This window comes from Sus scrofa, chromosome 13, assembly GCF_054392235.1.
Source record: "Sus scrofa isolate SSC_HxYL_T2T_F1_AM1 chromosome 13, Sscrofa_HxYL_maternal_Yorkshire_Landrace_v2.0, whole genome shotgun sequence".
NCBI classification, from domain to species: domain Eukaryota; kingdom Metazoa; phylum Chordata; class Mammalia; order Artiodactyla; family Suidae; genus Sus; species Sus scrofa.
In genome coordinates, this window is record NC_139395.1 from 49636815 (window position 1) to 49653791 (window position 16977).

The 16977-nt window shown below is 39.6% G+C and overlaps 1 protein-coding gene across 50 annotated transcripts in view; it reads right to left on the bottom strand.

Annotated features, from left to right (window-relative positions):
- PBRM1 (polybromo 1) overlaps positions 1–16977 on the bottom strand; it is a 130811-nt gene that overhangs the window by 100187 nt on the left and 13647 nt on the right. For all 50 annotated transcript variants that reach the window (XM_084988500.1, XM_084988498.1, XM_084988496.1 and 47 more), the window contains 3 exons: positions 12508–12655; positions 10095–10238; positions 1360–1476 (listed from right to left, as the gene is read on the bottom strand). In XM_084988500.1, the coding sequence (XP_084844626.1) occupies positions 1360–1476; positions 10095–10238; positions 12508–12655 (409 nt within the window). The remainder of the gene's footprint in view (positions 1–1359; positions 1477–10094; positions 10239–12507; positions 12656–16977) is intronic.

The following is a 16977-nucleotide window of genomic DNA, read 5'->3' on the forward strand; positions in this document are numbered from 1 at the left end:
ATATTTCTTGGAGTTCCCACTGTGGCGCAGTGGGTTAAGAATCCAATTGTAGCAGCTCAGGTTACTGCTGAGGCACAGGTTTACTCCCTGTCCTGGTGCAGTGGGGTAAAGCATCTGGTGTTGTCAAAGCTGCAGTTTAGATTCACTCTCTGGCCCAGGAACTCCATATGCGATGGGTGTGACCATTAAAAACAAACAAAAAAAACCCCAAGCACTTCTTATAAACCTGACAAGCTGGGTTCCAATGACACAGCAGGGACACAAAAGAAAATACGTCACAGTCCTTGTCCTTAAGGGATAGATACAAAAGAAAATGATCACAGTGGAGTTAAGCGCTAGAGTAGAGTACTTCTGAAAGTTTATCCTTGTCTAGAAATGTAAGAATGCTGAGGCCATGGAAATTTTCGTAGTTCCACAGGTTAAAGGGGACCTTTAGTTATGTTAATTGCTTCTTGAGTGTGAAGGGGCCCTAGCACTTTTAAAGGGTTTCAGCCGTCTAGAAAAAAGTTCCTCTTTGTAGTAGAAGAGTAATTCTAAGATTTCTCTCTTCTCCATCACCAGATCAAAGAGAACTAAGTTGAGGAAGAACTCATTTATCTTCCTCTCACTTTGTCTCCTGAGCAAAGAGATTCTGTTTCCTCTCTTTCGCAAATAAAAGGTTTAATTTAGGTGCTTATTTTACCAGTTAAGAATTACCAATCTTCGAAACAACACAAATGTCCATCAACAAATGAAGGGATAAACAAAATGTGGGATAGCAACATGTGGTATATACATACAATGGATTCAGTCTTAAAAGAGGAGCTACAACATGGATGAACCATGAATACATTATGCTAAGTGAAGTAAGCCAGACAACAAATACTGTAGGATTCCTCTCATACGAGGTACTTAGAGCAGTCAAATTCATAGAGAGAAATGCAGACTGCAGTTTCCATGGACTGGCAGGAGGAAAAAGCAAGGAGTTACTGTTTAATGGGTAGGAAAATGAATAAAGTTCTGGTGGCGACAGTTGCACAATAATATGAATGTATTTAATGCTACTAACTATATACTTAAAATGGTTAAAAGGTAAATCTTATGTTATTGAATCTTTTATGATAAAAACAAAAACAAACAAAAAGAATTACCAATCAAAAAAGCAAAAAACACCATTTAAAAAAAAGTCTACAACTTTCTAAAGTAAAATGATAGAACATATTTTATATGCTTGATGTTGAGGCAATGAGGAAGATGTCCTGGCTACCTCTAATGCCTTATTAACCTTACTTTATTTACAAAGAACTAATAAAATTTTTGAAGTACTTAAAAAGAAAAATCAAACACTTTAATCGATATGTTTTTAACTGCATCACTTACCACTTTAGAAGGCAGTTTCTGAAAAAGTTCACTAATGAGACGTCCTGATGGATTTGTGGCTACAACTATGGCTTCAAGAAGCTGCTCCAGGATCTCCTTCAAGTAACCTGGAGAAGACTGGGAGGTGGGGGTTGTGAGGAATGAGAGAGGGGAGAAGTAACTATTTTGTGAGAGAAATCCAAAAATAAATGCTGATACTAATTAGCTTCTAAAATTTTAAATCTAATTCAAAAGAGCAACTTCTAAACGGTATTTATTTTAAGTACAAGTTTCAAGAATACCACAGAAATGCTGTGATGCTGGGCATGGGGGTTATACTCTCAGAAATGCTTATGTGAGAACAAAAATAAAACAATAAAGAAAAAACCAGAATAGCATATATGAAACTTATGAGGTTCCTTATAACATTTCAGTAACTAAATCATTTGAATCAGGTCCTTTTACTGAACTCTATTCCACAGTAAACACCGTAACAGTGAAGTTCAAGTGCCATCCATGTGAAATGATTGGAATGTGTACCTTTTAATGGTTTGAGTAACTGAGACAAAGAAAACATGTCCCATGATATCTGGCCATTTCTATAACTGCTGTGCATATCTACTAAAATCTTGGTATTCTGATAGAACAACTACGTAGTTTTGGAACTATATACTTTTTTTTTTTTGCTTTTTAGGGATGCACTTGCGGCATATGGAAGTTCCCAGGCTAGGGGCCAAACTGGAGCTACAGCTGCTGGCCTATGCCACAGCCACACAAAATTGGAGCCACGTCTGTGACCCTGCTCACAGCAACACCGGATCCTTAACCCAAAGAGCGAGGTCAGGGATTGAACGTGCATCCTCATGGGTACTAGTTGGGTTTGTTGCCACTTATCACAGGAACTCCCTGGAACTATATACTTGTAACCATGTGGTGCTCTGCCAGATCAAACAACAGAATTAAAGTTACAGCAAAACTGAACAGAGATAAGCCAGTTGATGAACATTACCTTTGCTCTTCAGATTGGCTGGCTTACTCCTACTTTAGTCATGGTTTCAATGTGGGAAAGTATATGCCCCAAAGAGTACTTGACCAGGGAGAGTCTAAGTGTGAAGCAGTTTCTACAGTCAGAAATGGGATATCTCAGTCAAGGTTTATATTAAGTGGTACTTCAAGTCCAAAACGTGTTTTGTACATATAAGGTAAAGATTAATGGTTAATTCTGGTTTAAATCATAAAAGCACTAGTATTTTTGTCCTAATCCAACAAAAAGTCTTTTTAGTACAGTTTCAATTTTGAAGTGCAGTATTAACTCCACAGACAGGGCACTCACATCTCTTGGGCCTAACTGCACAGTGCCCAGCAAATAACAGACAAAAAGTAAATATTTAACATATAAGGCATGTGAATAGCTGAGACTCTTCAACCACATAAGCTTAGAGAACCAACATAGGACTAATGAAAGCAAACTAAAACATCCACATTTAAGTCATGTACTTACTACTTATAACAGCACCACAGAATTAGCTTCACAGAGGAGAGTTATATACCATAGCCAAGATTCCTCTCCTCCCAATCCAACCACCTATTTGAGAAACATGCTGCAGATGACAAAGTGAGCAGGATGTGTGAATGCATTCATATAACTTATTTCCACAATTGGGAAAATGCCAGTTATAATGGCCTGTGATTTTCCTTTTTTGTGGTGTCCAAGGAAATAGCTTTTTTTTCTTCCTTTTTATGGTCATACCTGTGGTATGTGGAAGTTTCTTGGGCTAGGGGTTAAATGGGTGTTGCAAGCCTACACCATAGCCACAGACACACCTGATCTGAGCTGCATCAGGCTGCAGCTTGCAGCAATACTGGATCCTTAACCCAGTGAGCAAGGCCAGGGATTGAACCTACATTGTCTCGGAGACTGTTGGATTTTTAACCCTCTGAGCCACAATAGGAACTCCTATTCTTAATTTTAAAATGAGAAGTTTGAAAATTCCTTGTTCCTTCACAAATAACTTAGGGTTAGAAAGAAGCTTAGGAGGTTTAATTATGAATGGGCAAGATTCTCCCAATTTCCTACCAAAAGAAACACAGGCAAGTCCTAAATGCAGTCATTTTCATTTTTTGAGTAGAACCCTGGAGGCCTATAATAAGGCTGACCCCTCTGTAGGTAACGTTCTACCCAAGAAAGCCTGGCTTAAGCTGTTACTCCTTTAGGAATGTCAGATAGTGAAATTCTAGGGAACCCCTAGTTAACTGCCTTCTACTTAATTCCAATCATTTAATTCCTAAAAGAAATTGACATGATGCCTAGAAACTAGATTTTGAGAATCCAAGAAATACCATTTTTTTGAAATTCATCCACCACTGCTCCTTTCGGTGTTGGGAGTTTCAGCACAAGGCTTGTCTAGGTAACTTAGGGAAGAAAGGGGAACACTCTGCTTTTGGTATCTTACCATTTAGCTGCAGAAGAGAGATGAAATTCCCTTTACTGCTCTTTTACCTCTTTTTTTTTTTAATTAAAAGTATAGTTGATTTAGATGGGCTTAAGATGGCAGAGCAGAAGGACTGGAACTCACCTTCTGTCATGAAAGCAACAAAATTACAACCAACTGCTAAACAACCTTCAAAAAAACAGACTAGAAACTATCAAAAAAGGTATCGTACTCTAGAAGACAAAGAGGAAATCACATCAAGATGGCAAGAGGGGTGATTACCTGATATAAGCAAACCCATACCCACGAGATGGGTGACCCACAGCCTGGAAAGTAACTATATTGCAAAGGCTCAACCACGGGAGTAAGAGTTTTGAGCCCCATGTCAAGTCCCTACACCTGGATGTCTGACAATGGGAGGAGGCACTCCCAGAGCATTTGGAGTTGAGGGCCAGTGGGACTTGTGCACAGCTGCTCCATGGGACTAGAAGAAATGGAAATGCCACTCTTAAAAGGCACATACAGGCTTTCTTGTCCACCAGGTCCCAGGGCAAAGCAGAGACTCCATAGGAATCTGGGACAGACTTGTCTGCATTCTTGGAGGATCTCCTGGGAAAATGGGGGGTGATGGTGGTTCATTGTGGGGGAAGGACATTTGAGGAAAAGGTCTTGGGAATAATCATCAGCTTGAACTCCTCTAGAGGTGCCCTTTTGGGAAAATCTGGCCCCACCCATCAGGGCTGAGAAGCTCCAGGCCAAACAACAAACCAGGTGGGAACACAGCACCACCCATCAACAAACAGGATCTCAAAAGACCCCCCAGGCACACAGCCGCCTCTAATTACACCCAGAGACAGAGCCCCACCAACCAGAGGGATAAGAATCAGCTCCACCTATGAGCAGGCAGGCACCAGTCCTTACCATCAGAAAGCCTGCAGTAAGGCCCCGTACCAACTTCAGCCACAAGAGGGACAGACATCAGAAACATGAGGCTACAACCCTATTGTCTGCAAAAAGGAGACCATGCCAAAAACCTATACAAAATGAAAAGGTAGAGAATTACGACTCAGATAAAGAAACAAGCAAAAAACCTCAGTAAAACAGCTAAGTGATCTAGAGATTACCAACCTCCATGAAAAAGACTTTAGACTAATGACAATGAAGATGATTCAAGACCCTGGTAATAAACTGGAGGCCAAGATTGATAAATTACAAGAAACACTGAACAAAGAAATACAAGATTTAAAGATTAAGCAAGTAGAGGGAGTTCCTGTCGTGGCTTAGCTGAAACAAATCTGACTAGTATCCATAAGGATGCAGGTTTGATTCCTGGCCTCACTCAGTGGGTTAAGGATCCAGCACTGCCATGAGCTGTACTGCAGGTCGCAGATGTGGCTTGGATTCCCACGTCATGGTGGTTGTGTTGTAGGCCAGCAGCTGTAGTGCTGATTCAACCCCTGGCCTGGGAATTTCCATATGCCACACCTGTGGCCCTAAAAAATAAAAAAAGAAAAGAACACAGTCTAAGAGAACTCTTGGACAATGTTAAATGCACCAACATCTATATTATAAGGGTTCTAAGAGAAGAGAGAGAGAAAGGACCACAGAAAATATTTGAAGAGATGATAGCTGAAAACTTCCCTAACATGGGAAAATAATCACTCACTCAAATCCAGGAAGCACAACGAGTACCATATAAAATAAACCCAAGGAGGAACACCCCAAGACACATGTTAATCAATGTGACCAAAGTTAAAGACAAAGAGAAAATAATGAAAGCAGCTATGGAAAAGAAACAAATAACATACAAGGGAACCCTGATAAGATTAATGGCTGACTTTTCAGCAGAAACCCTGAAGGCCAGAAGGGAGTGGCATGATATACTTAAATTGATGAAAGGAAAAAACACTCCAATCAAGATTACTCTACCCAGCAAGGAAAAATCAAAAGCTTTACAGACAAGCAAAATCTAAGAGAATTCAGCACCACCAAACCAGCTTTACAACAAATACTAACGGAACTTCTCCTAGGTGGAAAAAAAAAAAAAAGGCCACAACTAGAAACCAAAAATATTACAAATGAGAAGGCTCACCAGTAAAGGCAAAAAAGAAAAAAAGAAATGGCAGGAGTTCCCGTTGTGGCACAGTGGTTAACGAATCTGAGTAGGAACCATGAGGTTGCGGGTTTGGTCCCTGCCCTTGCTCAGTGGGTTAACGATCCGGCGTTGCCGTGAGCTGTGGTGTAGGTTGCAGACGCGGCTCGGATCCCGAGTTGCTGTGGCTCTGGCGTAGGCCGGTGGCTACAGCTCCGATTCGACCCCTAGCCTGGGAACCTCCACATGCCACGGGAAAGGCCCAAGAAATAGCAAAAAGACAAAAAAAAAAAAAAAAAAAAAAAAAGAAAGAAATGGCAAAAAAGACCAAAGATCATCCACACACAAATATAGTAAAGGTAGGAGATCATCCACACACAAATATGTTACCAAAATCAGAAATCATGAGAAAAGGAGGGTACAAATGGAGGATAATGGAGATGCATTTGCAATTAAGAGACCAACAATAATCTCATATATATATAGAGGCTCCTATATCAAAACTTCATGGTAATTGCAAACCAAAAATCTACAATAGATAGACACACACACACACAAAGCAATCCAAACACAACACTAAAGATAGTCATCAAACCACAAGAGGAGAGAACAAGAAGGGAAGAAAAAAGAAACAACAAATCCAAATCCAAAACAGTTAATAAAATGGCAATAAGAACATACATGTCAATAATTATCTTAAATATAAATGGACTAAATGCCCCAACCAAAAGACACAGACTGGCTGAACGGATACAAAAACAAGACCCATATATATGTTGTCTTCAAGAGACCCACTTCAGCTCTAGGGACACACACAAATTGAAAATGAGAGGATGGAAGAAAGTATTCCATGCAAACAGAAATCTGGAGTAGCACCCAACATAGGATCACCTCAATATATAAGGCAACTGCTAACGACCTCAAATGGAGAAACTGATGATAACACGGTAAGAGGGGGGTACTTTAACACCCCACTCACAGCAATGGACAGATCATCCAGAGAGAAAATCAACAAGGAAACATAGGCCTTAAATGATGCATTACACCAAATGGACTTGACAGATATTTATAGAACATTCCATCCAATAGCAGCAGAATACACATTCTTAAGTGCACAAAGAGCATTCTCTACAATTGATCACATATTGGGCCGCAAATCAAGCCTCAGTAAATTTAAGAAAACTGAAATCACATCAGGTATCTTTTCTGACTACAAGGCTACACAACTGGAAATCACTAAGAAAAAAAATTGCAAAAACAGTAACATGTGGAGACTAAATAGCATGCTACTAAACAACCAATGGATCACTTAATAAATCAAAGAGAAAAATAGGAGTTCTCGTCGTGGCTCAGTGGTTAACATATTTGACTAGGAACCATGAAGTTGCGGGTTCGAGCCTTGGCCTTTGCTCAGTGGGTTAACAGTATGGCGTTGCCATGAGCTGTGGTGTAGGTGTAGGTCGCAGACGTGGCTTGGATCCCAAGTTGCTCTGGCTCTGGCATAGGCTGGTGGCTACAGCTCCAATTCAACCCCTAGCCTGGGAACCTCCATATGCCGTGGGAGAGGGCCAAGAAATGGAAAAAAAGAAAAAAAAGAAAAAAAAAAAGAGGAAATTAAAAAATACCTAGAAGCAAATGACAACAAAGACACAACAATCCAAGACCTATGGAGTGCAGCAAAAGCGGGTCTAAGAGGGAAGTTTATAGCAATACAAGCCTACCTTAGGAAACCAGAAAAATCTCAAATAAACAACCTAACTTTACACCTAAAGCAACTAGAGAAAGATAAACAGACAAACCCAAAGTTAGCAGAAGGAAAGAAATCATAAAGATCAGAGCAAAAATTAATGAAATAGAAATGAAGAAAACCATGGAAAAGATCAATGAGACTAAAAGCTGGCTCGTTGAAAAGATGAACAAAATTGATAAACCCTTAGCCACACTCATCAAAAAAAAAAAAAAAAAAAAGAGAGGACTCAAATCAATAAAATTAGAAACAAAAAAGGAGAAATTACAATGGACATCATAGAAATACAAGCCACTATATGCCAATAAAACAGACAACCCAGAAGAAATGGACAAATTCCAAGAAAAATACAATCTTCCAAGACTAAACCAAGATGCAGCGGAAAAGATGAATGGACCAATCACAAGTTCTGAAATTGAAACTGTGATTAAAAAACTTCCAAGAGGAGTTCCCATTGTGGCTCAGTGGTTAATGAACCTGACTAGTATCTGTGAGGTTGTGGATTTGATTCCTGACCTCACTCAGTGGGTTAGGGATCTGGCCTTGCTGTGAGCTGCAGTGTAGGTCATAGACATGGCTTGGATCCCGCATTGTTGTGGCTGAGTGAAGGCCGGCAGCTACAGCTTCAATTCGATCCCTAGCCTGGTAACTTCCATATGCCGCAGGTGTGGCCCTAAAAAAAAAGACAACAACAGAAAATTTTCAACAAACAAAACTCCATGACCAGATGGCTTCACAGATGTGTTTTATCAAAAATTTAGAGAAGAGTTAACACCCAGTCTTCTGAAACTATTCGAAAAAATTGCAGAGGAAGGAACACTCCCAAACTCATTCTATGAGACCACCATCACTCTGATAACAAAAGCAGACAAAGGTAACACAAAACAAGAAAATTACAGACCAGTATCACTGATGAACATAGATGCAAAAATCCTCAACAAAATACTAGCAAACCAAATCTATCAATGCATTAAAAGGATTGTACACCATGTTCAAGTGGGATTTATCCCAGGGATGCAAGGAATTTTCAATATCTGCAAATCAATGTGATACACATATTAACAAACTGAAGAATAAAAACCCTATGATCCTCTCAATAGATGCAGAAAAAGTTTTTGACAAAACCCAACACCCATTTCTGATTAAAAAAAAAAAAAAAAAACACCTCCAACAAGTGGGCATAGAGGGAACCTACCTCAACATAAAAAGGCTATATAGGACAATCCCATAGCTAACATCATTCTCAATGGTGAAAAGCTGAAAGAATTCCCACTAAGATCAGAAACAAGACAAGGATGTCCATTCTAACCACTACTATTCAACATAGTTTTGGAAGTCCTAGCCATGGCAATCTGAAAAGAAAAAGAAATAAAAGGATCCAAATTGGAAAGGAAAAAGTAAAATTATCACTGTTTGCAAATGACATGATACCATACCTAGCAAATCCTAAAGACACTACTAGGAAACTGTTAGAGCTCATCAATGAATTCGGCAAAGTCGCAGGATACAAAATTAATACACAGAAATCAACTACATTTCTTTTTTTTTTTTTTTTTTTTGGTCTTTTTGCCTTTTTGAGGGCTGCTTCCTGCGGCATATGGAGGTTTCCTGGCTAGGGGTCGAATCAGAGCTGTAGTCACTGGCCTACGCCAGAGCCACAGCAACACAGGATCCGAGCCGTGTCTGTAACCTGCACCACAGCTCACCGCAACGCCGGATCCTCAACCCACTGAGCAAGGCCAGGGATCGAACCCGAAACCTCATGGTTCCTAGTCGGATTCGTTAACCACTGTGCCATGATGGGAACTCCTCAACTACATTTCTATATACTGACAATAAAAGATCAGAAAGAGAAACTAGGGAACAATCCCATTTATCATTGCATCATAAAGAATAAAATAATCACGAATAAATCTAATAAAGAGATAAAAGACTTTTACTCTGAAAATTAAAAGATGCTGATGAAAGAAATCAAAGATGACACAAAGAGATGGAAAGATATACCATGCTTTTGGATTGGAAGAATCAGTATTGTCAAAATGACTACAATACCCAAGGAAATCTACAGATTCAATGCAATCCTTATCAAATTACCAACGGCATTTTTCACAGAACTAGAGCAAAATATTTTATAGTTTGTTTGGAAGACCCAGAATAGCCCACCCTCACATAATACGTAAATCTAGCAATACAAGACCAGTCCTTGATGACATGAAGATTCTCTTTAAAACTCAGCAGGAAATACACATTAGCGTAAGAAAAATTCATGAAAGCAACCAAACATGTACGGCACATGTTGTCCAAGATGTCCTAAGATCCCTTGCAATTGGAGTGGGGCTCTCTGGCTGCAGGTCCCTTTACCTTCACCATTACCAATACAACTGCAGAGGAAGCCCAGCTGCCCACAGTGGCCAAGAAAAATCACAGGCAGGGGCCTTGTTCGCCTCCCAACAGCCTTCTATTACCATTCTGGTGGCACACTTACTCCTTCGGTCACTGTGCCTTGATTGTCTTGCCCATCTTCATCATCATCTTCATCCTCTGCTTCTCCTTTCTGAACAAACTCATTTCTTGTTCGAAGGTACAAATCCCAGAGTTTGCAAGCAGCTTTATATTCAGGAGAATCCGGCTTTATGTTAGCAAAAAGAAGAGAAAGAAGTATCACTTTAGTATTCTACTGTAAATCAATTTCTACTTTTAAAGCATCCTGTGCCAGCAGACTGGTATTCTAAAACATAACTTTGAAAATTACATTACCAATTTAAAAATCATTATGAGTAAAAGAAACATGGGCCTCAGAATTTCCATTGACTGACAATATAAAACCATAACATTATTTTATGGTTAAAACTTGTCACAATAGTATTAAAACACAAAACATCAGTAGCATAAATAAAAAGATAGATCAGAGTTAGATTATTCTAAAGTTTTGCATTGTTTATAAAAAGGTTTAAGACAGCAATTAACTTCTGACTTTGATAAGTTAATTATAAATATTAAAACTTCTTGGATAAGAATAGATTATGAATGGATCTCAGAACCTCCAAATTATAGAGGAAATTAAAAACAAAATAAAACCAAGAAAAAAAAGGAAAAAGAAAAACAAAAGGCAGAGAATTAAGCAAGATAATAAACAAAATCACAAAGCGCAATAAACAGAAGTAGAAATTCAAATGACAGGAACACACCCAAATATAATGGTAATTACTAAAACTGTAAAGAGATGAAATGTCCCAATTAAAAGGTAAAGGTGATCACCTGGATGAATAGAAATTCATGTATATATGGTTTACAGGAGATACATTAGCATTAAAAATACATGAAAAGGTTGGAAGTAAAACAATGAAAAATAGACTAGGTGCACACAAATATAAAGCTGATATTACTTTACATGCATTAATATCAGATAAAACAAATTTCAAGACACAGACATTACTACTAATAAAGAAAGCTACTATATAAGTTCCTGCTGTGGTGCAGGAGGTTAAAGATCTGGTATTGTCTGAATGGCTGCATGGGTTCAATCCCTGGCCTGGAGTGGCAGGTTAAGGATAGAGCATTGCCATAGGTCATAACTGTGGCTGAGATTCAATCCCTGGCATCAGTCAGTGGGTTGAGGATCTGGCATTGCTATGAGCTGTGGTGTAGCTTGCAGAGGTAGCTTGGATCTGGTGTTGCTATGGCCCCGGCGTAGGCCAGCAGCTACAGCTCTGATTCAACCCCTAGCCTGGGAACCTCCATATGCTGTGGTTGTGCCCCTTAAAAAAAAAGGACAAAATTTAAAAAAAGAGAGACCCATGAGCACACAGAAACAATGCCAGCAGTAACACCATGGACAAATGAAAAGTGAATGGCCATTTTAAGGCACTTCTTTTCTGTGGAAAAAAAATAGATCCATACCTCATAGAAGACACAACAATCAATCCCAGCTGCCTTAAGGGCTTAAACATGAAAGACAAAATGATTAAACAGAGTTCCCATTATGGTTCAGCAGGTTAAGAACTTGACATAGTGTCTCTGAAGTTATGGGTTTGATCTCTGGCCTTGCTCAGTGGGTTAAGGATCCCAAGTTCCTGCAAGCTGCAACTAAACCCCTAGCCCAGGAACTTCCATATGCCGCAGGTACAGCCATAAAAAAATAAAAATAAAAACAAAACTATTCAGTTCTTTTCTTTTCTTTTTTTTTTTTTTTTTTTGCTTTTTAGGGTTGCAACCGCAGCATATGGAAGTTTCCAGGCTAGGGGTTAAACTGGAGCTACAGCTACTGGCCACAGCCACAGCAATACCAGATCCAAGCCGTGTCTGTGACCCACACCACAGATCATGGCAATGCCAGATCCTTAACCCACTAAGCAAGGCCAAACCTGAGTCCTCATGGATACTAGTTGGATTCCTTACCATTGAGCCACAATGGAACTCCTATTAGAGTTTTAGAACAGGAAAATAATTTCATTACAATCTTTGGGCAGGAGAGATTTCAGCAACAAGACACGAAGAAGGATAAACCACAAAGTTAAAGACTGATAAATCTGTCTAATTTGAAATTTAAAAAACTTATGTTCATCACAAGACATCATAAAAAGAGTGTAAAATAGCCACATGGTAGAAAATATTTGCAATGCACACAACCAAAAAAGGACCAGTATCTAGAACAAAAAATTTTCTAAAAATAAATATGAAAAGGACAAAGAACCCAGGAGAGACAAGCAAAAGATATGAGCAGACACAAGAAATGAGAATGGTTCATAATTATAATGATCTTCAGTTTCTTTACTCACAAGAGAAATGCGAACTCAAACTACCAAACCACAAACCACAACTTACCTACCAGACTGATAAATATTTAAAAAGCCACACCATTATCAAATTGGATACCTTCTAAATTTGAGCATTCTTACCTTATAATAGGCCTTTGCATTGTTAAAAAGCAGCTGGAAGTCAGCAGTCAGCAAATTAACATCATCGTACTCTTCCATTTTTAGTTTCTGTTGGATTTTCATCAAGTCAATGGGTTGAGAAACCACTTCATAATAGTCTGGTTGATTTCTGTCATAATTAAATGTTTTTTTAAAAAGGGTATTAATCAAAAGTCTATAAAAAGGTATGACTCAAAAATACGTGTCGTAATGTACAACACTCCAAACAACAGAACATAGTACACTAATTCCAATTATTAGAACTGAAACTAACAAAAGCAAGATGCATATGCATGCATGTTATCACTAATAACACCTATTAGAGATATAAAAACCTAAATTGAGATCTTCAAAGTCTTTTATATGCTAAATATTTAAGATTTGGGGCACCAGCCTGTCAGTGGATCTTCTGCAAATGAAAATGACTTACCTTCCATGGTGTTTAATAGCGGCTGAGGAGTTCCCTGTGGCTCAGTGGTTAACGAACCTGACTGGGAACCATGAGGTTGGGGGTTCAATCCCTGGCCTTGCTCAGTGGGTTAAAGATCTGGTGTTGCGTTGAGCTGTGGTGTAGGTTGTAGACATGGCTAGAATACCGAGTTGCTGTGGCTCTGGTGTAGGCGGGCAGCAACAGCTCCAATTAGATCCCTAGCCTGGGAACCTCCACATGCCAACAGTGTGGCCCTAGAAAAGACAAAAAAAAAAAAAAAAAAAAAAAAAAAAAAAAAAGTGGCTGAAAACAAACGTTTCAAAGCTTTTTATAAACTTATAAAACAGACTGTCATCATTTAGTTAGTGACCACAGAACTTTCTCCGCCAAGTACTATCAAGTGCTTAATATATAAGCTGCTCTAATATCAAGTACTAAAGTTACAAAAGAGAAAGATGAGGCTCTTGGCACAAGGAGCTTTCCAAAAACAAAAGGGCATAAAACATGAATGAACAGGACAAAACTAATACAAACAAAAAAAGCATGAGAATGATAAACACAAAATTTAGGACAGCAATCATCCCTTGGAGAGGAGGGATAGTGAAGAACACATAGGACACTTTAAAGGTAGTAATAATTTCTTACACTGAATTTTAGCTCATGGATGTTTATTATTATTCCTTCTAGCTTTTTTCAAATGGAGTTCCATGAAACAAGTTAACCTTCTGAAAAATTATCTAACCAACTGTTTTTCTCAATTTTCCCTTGAGGGGTAGGTAAAACTTATTCTAGATGTGTAAGAGATTAAGTTTTATTACATATAAAAAATGTTGAGGACAGGAATAAGCCTAACTGGGCTGTTTTCTGCTCATTTCCCATTAGCACATCTGGGCTAGCAGCCTCCTTGTGCCTCAGGCATATTTCCACTGCACTGTGAAAGGGTGGAGAAAAGTAAGTGAAGCCAGGGAACTCCAAGAATATACTGAGACTGAGGCCCCAACAGAGGAAGGTGAGAAGTGCTTTCTCTTGGGCAGGAAATTCTTAGAACAGGAGAGCATCGAAATGGTCTGTCTTATCAACTTTCTCCCTTAAGGAACAAGGAAACTGAGGCCAGAAGAGATGAGGTGGCTTGCCCCAAACCACACAACAGGTCAGGACCATACTTTTCCATCAGCCACACTGCTTCTCTGTCTGGTGGCATGTGCAACACTCAGAATTAGGGGAAGAATTGAATTTTACCAGCCTTAACAGGTGTCCCTACTTTTTCACTGAGATGGATAAATTCTCAAATATCACCCCAATTTCAAATGGAGAAATGAAGTTCCAGGTGGGTGTGTCTTCTTCCCAACAACACAGAACCTTTAAAGATTTTAGGAATTCCCTGGTCCCCTAGTGGTTAAGGATTCTGAATTGTCACTGCTGTGGCTTGGGTTCCATCCCTGCCCCAGAAACTTGGGCAAGCTGTAGCAGTAGCCAAAAAAAAAAAGTCATGATCATTAAGGCTTTAATCTCTCTTAGACACCGGCTGCCATGTTTTACCTATGTATGCATGATATATTTAATTCTTTAAAACGTTTGACACAAAAATTTCAAGAATAGTAGTACAAAGAATGTTTTTTCTGAACTATCTTGAGAGTAAGCTGCTGAAGAGTATTTCCTACAAAAAGGACCAGAGTGCAATCACTGAAATCAGAAAATTAACTTTGATACACTCCCACCTACAATCCTCAGAGATCCTTATATTTTGCCAATTGTTCCAAAAATGTCCTTCATAGGAAAAGGATCAAGTTGAGACTGATGCTGCATTTAGTTACATTTCTTTCTTTCTTTCTTTTTTTTTTTTTTTGCTTTTTAGGGCCGCACTTGCAGTATATGGAGGTTCCCAACAGGAACTGTAGCTGCCAGCCTACACCACAGCCACAGCAATGGAGGACCCCAGCCGTGTCTTTGACCTATATACACCACAGTTCATGGCAACACCAGATCCTTAACCCACTGAGCAAGGCCAGGGATTGAACGCACAACTTCATGGTTCCTAGTTGGATTCGTTTCCGGTGTGCCACGATGGGAACTCCTAGTTACATTTCTTTAATTTCCTTCATTATGAAATAATTTCTCAGTCTTTGTTTGACTTCCACGATCTTGATATTTTGAAAATTACAGGCCAATTATTTTGTAAAATGTCCCTTAATCTGGGGCTGTTTTACTGATGAAGAAATTCAGGTTAAGCTTATTTGGCAGGACTATGACAGAAATGATGCCATGTTCATCTCACCGTATCCTACCAGGTGGCACTTGATTTCAACTTGTCCTTTTACTTAGATGAGGTTGATTCTGGTCATTTGATTTTGTTCTGCCAAGCTTTTCAGCTGACCAAGTTACTCTTCTGCTCCTTGTACCTTAGGGAAAGGTAACTCTAGACTATGCAGAAGCCCACTATTCATCAATTTATTCATTTATGTATATCACTGTAGATTTCTGGGTTCCTATTTTTCTCAGTGGGTTAAAAAAATTATTATAATTACTTTGCTGCTCAAACTGCTCCAGGTTTGGCCAGTAAGAGGGAGACCTCTTGCGATGGCTTCTATTTTCTATGTCCTTTTGACATATTCCCATTACCCTTTGAGCATATGCTTATTTTCTGGTTATATGACACGGGCTAATGTTATACTTTCCTTGCCCTTTAAATCAAACATTTCCCCAACTCTGGGCTCTTTATAGTAAGTGGTATTGAAAAATGAAGACTTAAGTGCTAGATGTACTCATTTCTACTAGGGTGTTGCTGCTCCCAGGCTGTCTCAAAGGACAGAGCTATGGACTCAACATATGCCCATTTATATCTATGTTTATTTCTATATCTAATATATCGGAAACTATTTGCAATTCTTTTTTTTTATCTTCTTAGGGCCTCACCTGTGCCATATGCAGCTTCCCAGGTTAGGGGTCAAATCAGAGCTGTAGCTGCTGGTCTATGCCACAGCCACAGCAATGTCGGAGCCTTAACCCACTGAGGGAGACCAGGGATTGAACCTGGGTCCTCATGGATACAAGTTAGATTTGTTTCCACTGAGCCATGATGGGAACTCCACTATTTCCAATTCTTCTTTTTTTTTTTTTTTTTTTTTTTTGCTTTTTAGGCTGCCCCCACGGCATATGGAGGTTCCCAGGCTAGGGGTCGAATCAGAGCTACAGCTGCTGGCCTATGCTACAGCCATAGCAACTCCAGACCCCAGTTGCGTCTGTGACCTACACCACAGCTCACAGCAACCCCAAATCCTTAACCCACTGAGCAAGGCCAGGGATCAAACACGCAACCTCATGGTTCCTAGTCAGATTCGTTTCCACTGCGCCACAAGGGGAACTCCTACTATTTCCAATTCTAATCCAACACCTCAGGGTTCATTCTACTTTCCTTTCCCAACTTATGCTCCCATTTTCAAATAATGAGAAGTCTGAGTCCCATTATTTATTTACATGACTGGTCACATGTATCTAAGCGATCTCCTATTGCTGCTGTCTTACCACCCAAAAATGCTCTCATTTCACTCAAGGCTATGACCTTGCCACTCCATGCACCCCCGTGCTATGCCACATCCCACACAGATACCCTCCTTACGCCACCTATGAAAGACCACTGTCATCACCACTCCTCCTACATGAACACCTTCCTTCCCTGACTTAGGCCTCCACACCTGGAAGGTGCCAGGAAGTCCTCCTACATAAACTCCCTCTTCAGCATGCCAAGGCTCTAACACCCTGTAATGTGACACAGCTCCTGTCCAAAACCCCTACAGCTTGGATCGTGAGTTGCTGTGGCTGTGGCCTAGGCTGTAGGCTGCAGCTCCGATTTGACCCCTAGTCTTGGAATGCCCATACGCCACATGTGCGATTCTAAAAAGCAAAATGAAAACCATTTTCTTCCAAATTTCTGCGGGTGCGTGGGCACACGCACACACACACACACAAGATTGTATATAGCATATATCTTAACAGCTTTTCTCTTTCAACAATAGGATATCCTG